The 10118-nt window shown below is 40.4% G+C and overlaps 1 protein-coding gene across 2 annotated transcripts in view; it reads right to left on the minus strand.

Moving 5' to 3' along the window:
- Positions 1-9824, minus strand: part of LOC128703044 (protein FAM200C) — a 165282-nt gene extending 155458 nt beyond the window's left edge. Inside the window, exon 1 of one of the 2 annotated variants that reach the window (XM_070103649.1) lies at positions 9573-9820. In XM_070103649.1, coding sequence (XP_069959750.1) covers positions 9573-9575 — 3 coding nt within the window. In that variant the 5' untranslated portion in view covers positions 9576-9820. Of the gene's footprint in view, positions 1-9572 lie in introns of both variants that reach the window. The other variant, XM_070103648.1, reaches the window with a different exon arrangement.
- Between the last annotated feature and the right edge of the window lie 294 nt (positions 9825-10118).

The following is a 10118-nucleotide window of genomic DNA, read 5'->3' on the forward strand; positions in this document are numbered from 1 at the left end:
CTAGAACTCCATTTTTTAAATAACAAAAAAAGGCACAATATCGTGACTGAAACGATACACAAATAACCTGCACATAGAAGAGAGGCAAAAAAGCTCCTCCATTTTTTCTGTCGAATGAGTACCAGAAACCACCCATTTACCAATTTCAACTATCCAATAAAGTGGTCAAAATTTATCAATTTTGCCAATTTCACACAAATTTCAAAAGATGCCAATTTCCAAATAGGGTCCAAAATAAATAAGAAAGACATTCCTGGCACTAAAATAACAAGTTTTCTGTTCGTTAGTCACGTCCCCAAGCCCCTCTTATATTTCTTTTGCTTTCCACTTTGAATTTTTATTCTTACAAAAAATAGAAGATTTACTGTTATGTAGACTACTGCATTAGTGTAGAAATGGTATAAATAATATCAGCGCACTTGTGTAAGAATATTAAACTCACTAGTTGACGTGTATTGGACACTTGGCATGATTTGTTTACTTTTGAACTTTGGTAAAAATCGAACATTTCTGCTACTTTGAGCTCAATTTCAAGGTACTTTTCATTGTGAAACCAGTCAAAATCATCTCAATTTCTGTAATATGTCTTCCATTCTATAAAATGAGACCAGGAAAACTAGAATACAACCATAAATACAATATGAAAATACAGTGCAAAGTCACTATTTAAATCCAAAAACATGGTCAAAGTTTTTTTTTCTCATTACGCACTGTGTACTGCAGGATTTTTTTTTATACTGCGCACAGTGACCACATAGACCCATTATTTCATATGTAGGCCTACCAGCTTTCTCTCGCTAGATTTGAAGGCGCTAGAATTTAGGCGTACTAGTACGTCAATAACCCTGGTGCGTAAGCCATACTAGTACATTCGAAAACCCTGAAAGGGTTAATACCGTGGAACCTCCCTCCAACCTTTTCTAGGTTGGAGGGAGGGGGTAAACGAGGTTTTGTGTGTGAGGGGCATGGACTTCCAGCGGGCATGCGTGAGCGTGTTTGATAGGAGTGAATGGAGACAAATGGTTTTTAACCCTTAAACGGTCCAAAAGTATATGTATATACGTTCACATGCGTAGCGCCCCAAACGTATATATACGTTTTCTTTGTCATTCATTCAACATTGGTGTGTGCACTCACTGTGCACCATATTAAAATAATTGGGGACACCTGGGTACCATATGCTCTTTTTTCCTATTAAAAAAAAAACAATATTTTTCTCTCAAAAAATTTGGGGCGCTCGCAAGTGAACGTATACAGTGGAACCTCGCCTAACGAATGCATAGCATAACGTTAAATCCGCCTAGCGATACATTTTAACGCAAAAATTTTGCCTCGGCTAGCGCTAAAAAACTCGCTCAACGCGGTTCGTTCGAGACGCGTCCACATGCAGCCTGAGCCCACCTCACTTGTTCCGTGGGTGCCAGTGTTTACAAGCCAGCCACTGCGGTCGCTTCCAAGCATACAATAGGAACATTTCATATTATCACTGCCTTTTTAGTGATTGCACCTGCAAAATAAGTCACCATGGGCCCCAAAAAAGTTTCTAGTGCTAGCCCTACAGCAAAAACAGTGAGAATTACTATGGATATGAAGAAAGAGATCATTGCTAAGTATGAAAGTGGAGTGCGTGTCTCCGAGCTGGCCAGGTTGTACACAAAACCCCAATCAACCATCGCTACTATTGTGGCAAAAAAAACGGCAATCAAGGAAGCTGTTCTTGCCAAAGGTGCAACTTTGTTTTTGAAACTGAGATCACAAGTGATAGGAGATGTTGAGAGACTGTTATTGGTGTGGATAAACGAAAAACAGATAGCAGGAGATAGCATCTCTCAAGCGATCATATGTGAAAAGGCTAGGAAGTTGCATGACGATTTAATTAGAAAAATGCCTGAAACTAGTGATGATGCGAGTGAATTTAAGGCCAGCAAAGGTTGGTTTGAGAGATTTAAGAATCGTAGTGGCATACATAGTGTGATAAGGCATGGTGAGGCTGCCAGTTTGGACCACAAAGCGGCTGAAAAATATGTGCAGGAATTCAAGGAGTACATAGACAGTGAAGGACTGAAACCTGAACAAGTGTTTAATTGTGACGAAACAGGCCTGTTTTGGAAGAAAATGCCAAACAGGACGTACATTACTCAGGAGGAAAAGGCACTACCAGGACATAAGCCTATGAAAGACAGGCTTACTCTGTTGATGTGTGCCAATGCTAGTGGTGATTGCAAAGTGAAGCTTTTATTGGTGTATCACTCTGAAACTCCCAGAGTGTTCAGAAAAAACAATGTCCTCAAAGCTAATTTGTGTGTGCTGTGGAGGGCAAACAGTAAGGCATGGGTCATTAGGAACTTTTTCTATGACTGATTACACCATGCATTTGCCCCCACTGTGAAAAATTACCTAATTGAAAAGAAATTAGACCTTAAGTGCCTCCTGGTATTAGACAATGCTCCTGGTCATCCTTCAGACGTGGCAGAGCGACTTTCTGCGGAAATGAGTTTCATTAAGGTCAAGTTTTTGCCTCCTAATACCACTCCTCTCCTGCAGCCCATGGACCAGCAGGCCATTTCCAACTCAAGAAACTGTACACAAAAGCTATGTTTGAAAGGTGCTTTGTAGTGACCTCAGAAACTCAATTGACTCTAAGAAAGTTTTGGAGAGATCACTTTAGCATCCTCAATTGTGTAAACATTATAGGTAAGGCTTGGGAGGAAGTGACTAAGAGGACCTTGAACTCTGCTTGGAAGAAACTGTGGCCAGAATGTGTAGACAAAAGGGATTTTGAAGGGTTTGACGCTAACCCTGGGAATCCTATGCCAGTTGAGGAATCCATTGTGGCATTGGGGAAGTCTTTGGGGTTGGAGGTTAATGGGGAGGATGTGGAAGAGTTGGTGGAGGAGGACAATGAAGAACTAACCACTGATGAGCTGCTAGATCATCTTCAACAGCAAGAGGCCACACCTGAGGAAACTGCTTCAGAGGAGGGGAGAGAGAAATTGAGGAAGTTGCCTACTTCAAAGATTAAGGAAATGTGTGCAATGTGGCTTAAAGTGCAAACCTTTTTTGATGAAAATCACCCTCACGCAGCTATTGCAAGCCGTGTTGGCAACCTGTACACTGACAATGTTGTAAAACACTTTAGGAATGACATAGAGGAACGGGAGGTACAAGCCTCTATGGACAGATATGTTGTGCGACAGAGGTCCAGTGACTCTCAAGCTGATCCTAGTGGCATTAAAAGAAGAAGGGAAGTAACCCCGGAAAAGGACTTGCCACCTAAAGTCCTAATGGAAGGGGATTCCCCTTTTAAACACTAACACCATCAACACTCTCCCCTCCTCCCATCCCATCAATCATCACCAGATCTTCAATAAAGGTAAGTGTCATGAAACTGTGCATGTCTTCTTCAGTTTGTGTGTATTAAAATTAATATTTCATGTGGTAAAAAAATTTTTTTGTTCATACTTCGGGGTGCCAGGAATGGATTAATTTGATTTCCATTATTTCTTATGGGGAAAATTAATTCGCCTAACTATAATTTCGCCTAACGTTGAGCTCTCAGGAACGAATTAATAGCGTTAGGCGAGGGTCCACTGTATATACGTTTGGATCGTTTAAGGGTTAATACTTGACTGTTGGAGTGTGAGCAAAGTAACATTTATGAAAGGATTCAAGGGAACCGGTAGGCCAGACTTCAGATCTGGAGATGGGAAGTATAGTGCCTGCACTCTGAAGGAGGGATGTTAATGTTGCAGTTTTATAAACTGTAGTGTAAAGCACCCTTCTGGCAAGACAGTGATGGAGTGAATGATAGTGAAAGTTTTTCTTTTTCGGGCCACCCTGCCTTGGTGGGAATCGGTCAATGTGTTAATAAATAAATAAATAAACCTCATTATATGACCAGCTCCCTACTCGAACAAAGCTCAGCGCTCGACCAAATAAACACTACCTGCCAGAACTTCGCTGTAAACTATTTTGTGCTTCTTTGCATTTTTTTTTTTTTTTTGTATTATTTGTATAAATAAGTCACCATGGGGCCTACGACAATTAGTGATAACAGCCAACCAAACAGAAGAGTGGTGGGGAAGAACTTATTTGATACTCAAATGGAGCGGCACTCGGACAGCGTTCTGGAATGAATTAAGGTCGCATACCAAGGTTCCACTGTATATTTATGGCTGAAAGAATTGTTTAGACTATCATCATCATATTTAACTGTTGTCCGGATATATTAGGGAGAGGTTTTTTTATAGTAGCTTTGAAGCTGCTGGCAGATAGAGGCTCTGGAGATTTCAGGTAGGGAGTTCCAAATTTTGGGTCCTTTATGCACAATGAGTTTTAACAAAGATTAAGCCAGACACGGAGAATGTCATAGAGATTTTTGTGTCTAGTATTATGCCTATGAGTTCTGTTGCAACTATCAAGAAAGGGTTTCAAGTTAGGACTGATATTAGAAGTTATTGTTCTATACAGTGGAACCTCAAAAATCGAACTTAATATGTTCCAGGAGCTAGTTTTAAATTCGAAAAGTCTGAAATTCGAAGCCATATTTCCCATAAGAAATAATGGAAATACAATTAATCCGTTCCAGAAACACAAAAATATTCACACAAAAAATACATTTTATAGAGATTAATTACAGTTTTACATACAACAAATACTATAGGTTTTAATTATGTATAGTAATACATGTACATATAAAATAACATTTTTACTTACCTTTATTGAAGATTGGTGATGGCATCTGGAAGATAAGGAGGAGGAGAGAGGGAGTAGGGGTTAGTGTTTGGAAGGAGAATCCCCCTCCATGAAGTCCTCTCTGGGGTTACTTCCCTTCTTTGTCTTTTAATGCCACTAGGACCAGCTTGAGAGTCACTGGACCCGTCTCACAAAATAACTGTCCACAGTCCTCTGTTTCTGGCGCCTCTTTAACATTTCCCTAAAATGGGACATGGTTCTGTCACTGAACTTTTTGTAAAGATGCTTGTTTCAGCTTGCTCAGGGTGGTACTTCTGCACAAACATTGGACATCATTCCACTTGGCAAAAATCTCCTTAATCTTTGAAGAAGGCACCTCATCCAATCCCTATATTAACATCTTTCGCAACATCAGCTTCCTTGATTGTTCTTTCTTTGACAGGATAAAACCAATGGTCGACTTGTTTTTCCCATACATCCTGGCAAGCTCAACAAGTCTCACACCACTCTCATACTTCTGTATTATTTCCTTCTTCACATCTATGGTGTTTCTCACTTTCTTTACCACAGGGGTACCACTAGCAAGTTTCTTTGGGCCCATGGTAGCTTATTTCACAGTCCCACAAGCACTAAACACAACAAAATAATCGTAAAATGCGTGAATGAGAGCGCAGGTTAGTGTTCACTCAAGCATAAACAAAGCTAGACTGCTCACGGCGCCTGCGCGGGGATGCGGACAGAGCAGGCGGCAGACAGGTCCCGTACCCGGCGGTCCGAAAACAGGGGCGCGTTCGATAATAGGGACACAGTTTGTCCGAAAAAATGGTCCTATTTTCGAAACGTTCGATATGTGATATGTTCGATTTTTGAGGTTCCACTGTATATGTAATATGTACAGTAGTATGAGATAATGTTATGTATAATAAGAAGGTTCATGTCTTTCAAGAGTGGGGGAGCGTGCTGTCTGGCAGTAAACTAACTGATCATTCGTACTACTGCCTTTTGTCGAGTTATTATTGGCTTAAAGTAATTTGTCATTGTGGATCCCCAGGCACAAATATTGTAGGTGTGGTAGGGATAGATTAGAGTGTAGTATAATTAAGTAATACTGTCTGAGGTATAATAATGTATCTTGGAGAGGATGTCAACTGTTTCGGACACTTTTTTGTAATGTGTTGGATGTAGGTGTTGAATTTCAAGTAGCTGTCAAAAAAAGACCCATAAATTTTCTTTCATTTTGTTTAGCAATAGGAGAATCACTAATCATAATGTTTAGTTGGACATTTGTTGCTCTGTTCCCAAACATCATTTAGAAGGCCTTATCAATGTAAAGCATGAGTTTATTGGTAGTCATCAGGTTGATATTTTTAAGAGTACTTGGTTAACAATGTTGTTGAGGGAAGCTGGATTTCAGTAGGAGATGACAAAAGTTGTGTCATCAGCAAAGAGAACAGGTCTAAGTTGCTGTGATACATTTAGAAGATTATTGATGTATAAGAGGAAAAGCATAGAGCCAAGGACACTTCCCTGTGGGATGCCAATGTCCATAGGTCTTGCTGATGAGGTTGTGCCCTTGATAGAGACATTGATGTACAAGTCTGTTGGTAAGGTTAAGACTTTATATATATGAGTGCATGACCTCTGATACCATAATGATCCAGTTTGAGGTGTAGGAGACTGTGATCTACTGTATCGAAAACCTTCCTCAGGTCAACAGAGAGGCCTAGCGGATATTCATTATTTTCAAGAGCAGTGTAAAGGAAATCTAGTATTTTTATGAATGTGTCATTTGTGATTTTATTTGGTCTGAAACAAAACTGGCAGTAACTGAATATATTGTGTGATGGTAAAGGAGTATAATATCTTGTGAATCAGTTTTTCAAAAATTTGAGATAACAATGTTAAGTTAGATACTGCTCTAAATTATTTACATAAGTTGTCTCTTTGTGTAGCAGGATAACTCTCGCTATCTTCAGCAATGTCAGGAAAGTGTTGGTTTCTACTGATTTGTTAAAGAGTATGTAATGGTGGGTGAAAGAACATGAGCTGCTCTTTTGAACAATATTGCTGAAACTTGAACTAAATTTCCTGACTTGTTTTGCAGTGAATTAACAATCAGGGTGACCTCAGTGGGCTCAGTTGGAGTAAGATAGAGGGATGATGGGAAGTTTTCATTTAGATAATCACTCTCTCAGGTATTAGTGCTTGGAATTTTGTTAGCTAGGCTTTTGATAGAGTGAACATTCAGTACTTTCAGTCTATCTTCGTAAAAAAGATTCCTGATATTGAATATCAACCCTATTATACTTCTCAGTATGTTTTTAAGCATATACTGACAGCTGTACACCAAGGGCATAACTCTTCTCCTACACCTTGAGTTTACCTGGAGAGGGTTTTGGGGGTCAATGCCCCCACAGCTCGGTCTGAGACCAGGCCTCACGGTGGATCAGGGTCTGATCAAGCAGGCCGTTACTACTGGCCGCATGCAAGCTGACATACAGACCACAGCCTGGCTGGTCAGGTACTGACTTTAGGTGCCTATGCAATGCCTTCTTGAAGACAGCCAGGGATCTATTGGCAATCCCCCTTATGTATGCTATAGTAACAAATAAGTAATCACAAAAAGACATTTCAGGCGACACAACCCAAAACTGGTTAATAATATATAAAATCTCCACTGCTCGTGAGTATGTGTGTACTCACCTATTTGTGTGTGTGTGACCCAACAATTAATATTTGCACCGATAACCCATCACAGTTGTGACCGGGTGTGGACGTGTGACTTACTCATTACTTTACAATTTGCTCATGATTATAACCATGTAGTATAAACATAAGTAAATTTACTTACCTGATTCATTAACTTTGTAACTTGTTCAGCTGTCAGAACTTTGAGGTACAGTCCCTGGACCCATTATGTACCTCTGTAATGTTGAGGTACAGTCCCTGGACCCATTATGTACCTCTGTAATGTTGAGGTACAGTCCCTGGACCCATTATGTACCTCTGTAATGTTGAGGTACAGTCCCTGGACCCATTATGTACCTCTGTAATGTTGAGGTACAGTCCCTGGACCCATTATGTACCTCTGTAATGTTGAGGTACAGTCCCTGGACCCATTATGTACCTCTGTAATGTTGAGGTACAGTCCCTGGACCCATTATGTACCTCTGTAATGTTGAGGTACAGTCCCTGGACCCATTATGTACCTCTGTAATGTTGAGGTACAGTCCCTAGACCCATTATGTACCCTCTGTAATGTTGAGGTACAGTCCCTGGACCCATTATGTACCTCTGTAATGGTTGTGATGAATGGTTTGAAAAACCGACAAGTTGTAATGTTGAGGTACAGTTCCTGGACCCATTATGTACCTCTGTAATGTTGAGGTACAGTTCCTGGACCCATTATGTACCTCAGTAATGTTGAGGTACAGTCCCTGGACCCATTATGTACCCTCTGTAATGTTGAGGTAATGTTGTAATGTTGAGGTACAGTTCCTGGACCCATTATGTACCTCTGTAATGTTGAGGTACAGTTCCTGGACCCATTATGTACCTCTGTAATGTTGAGGTACAGTCCCTGGACCCATTATGTACCCTCTGTAATGTTGAGGTACAGTCCCTGGACCCATTATGTACCTCTGTAATGTTGAGGTACAGTCCCTGGACCCATTATATACCTCTAATGTTGAGGTACAGTCCTTGGACCCATTATGTACCTCTGTAATGTTGAGGTACAGTTCCTGGACCCATTATATACCTCTGTAATGTTGAGGTACAGTCCCTGGACCCATTATGTACCTCTGTAATGTTGAGGTACAGTTCCTGGACCCATTATGTACCTCTGTAATGTTGAGGTACAGTTCCTGGACCCATTATGTACCTCTGTAATGTTGAGGTACAGTCCATTGACCCATTATGTACCTCTGTAGTGTTGAGGTACAGTCCCTGGACCCATTATGTACCTCTGTAATGTTGAGGTACAGTCCCTGGACCCATTATGTACCTCTGTAATGTTGAGGTACAGTCCCTGGACCCATTATGTACCTCTGTAATGTTGAGGTACAGTCCCTGGACCCATTATGTACCTCTGTAATGTTGAGGTACAGTCCCTGGACCCATTATGTACCTCTGTAATGTTGAGGTACAGTCCCTGGACCCATTATGTACCTCTGTAATGTTGAGGTACAGTCCCTGGACCCTGCAGACACATTCATCACCTTCAAAACTACCATTAGAAAACATCTTATCTCCCTGATACACACCGTCAACTAACTACACGAATACCACCTGGTGGTTCACACTTACACTCACTCACCCATTTGACCATAAACAGAAATATCAATCTCAATCTCAAAATAATGAATCTTAACTAGTCAAAAGTTGGCCTGTGATACTCCAATACTGAAACTATGTATTGTGCCAAAACAAAAGCATTCACATTGTTAAACACACAACTAGTACTTAGTCACTTAGCCATAATACCAACTTACATCATAATTCTGTAACATTTTAAACCTAAGATTTAATATAAGTCTGCCCGAAATGCCTAGCCATGCTAGGTGTTCTAGTGGTACACTCTGTAATGCCTAGCCATGCTAGGTGTTCTAGTGGTACACTCTGTAATTATTATTTTACTACATGTAAACCACACAATAACCAAATTCTGTAAACTCAGCATTGTAATACTTATAGAGAATAAACTTTGAATTTGAATTTGAATTATGTACCTCTGTAATGTTGAGGTACAGTCCCTGGATACATTATGTACCTCTGTAATCTTTTGACTATAGCCCACAGGATGGGTATGAGGTGCATAATAAAGATATTAAACTAACTAAACCATCTAATATTTTTCACGTCGATGGTACACCTACCATTGTTTTCTGTTCTGCAAGTACTATTTAGTTTTTATCTTCAGGGTGAGTGTAATTTACGTGGCTGTTCAACTCTGCCAAACAAGCACTTGTGTCTTTTTCTTCTTACAATTTATGATGCATCTTGCTGCAGCACATTGCAGGATAGTGTCTTTTTCTTCTTCTTAGAGGCAGGTAAATGGCGGGTAAGTTAAAGAGCCATGTTGTTGTTGTTGGTTCTAGGGCCACCGCGGCTCACACCGTAATGAACCCGGTTACCCGTCAACAATAACGTCACAATTCCGCGACTTGAATGATACACAAATAACCAAGACTTGTGACATCGTTTTGGTCCGACTTGGACTATTAACTAGTCCACGTAGTTTTAGCAGTGTCTAGAGTATCTTTCTGCCAAGTTTGTCCAGGCTGGGAATTAAAGCAATTATAGTACCAGGGGAAGGGAGAACAACTTTGTAGTACCCACAGTCAGTGGCCAGGCTTTAAACACATTTTATTGTACAACAATAAAGAAATGGACCAGACTACCTTCACATGACAAAGCCTGCC

Source organism: Cherax quadricarinatus, chromosome 86 (genome assembly GCF_038502225.1).
Source record: "Cherax quadricarinatus isolate ZL_2023a chromosome 86, ASM3850222v1, whole genome shotgun sequence".
NCBI classification, from domain to species: domain Eukaryota; kingdom Metazoa; phylum Arthropoda; class Malacostraca; order Decapoda; family Parastacidae; genus Cherax; species Cherax quadricarinatus.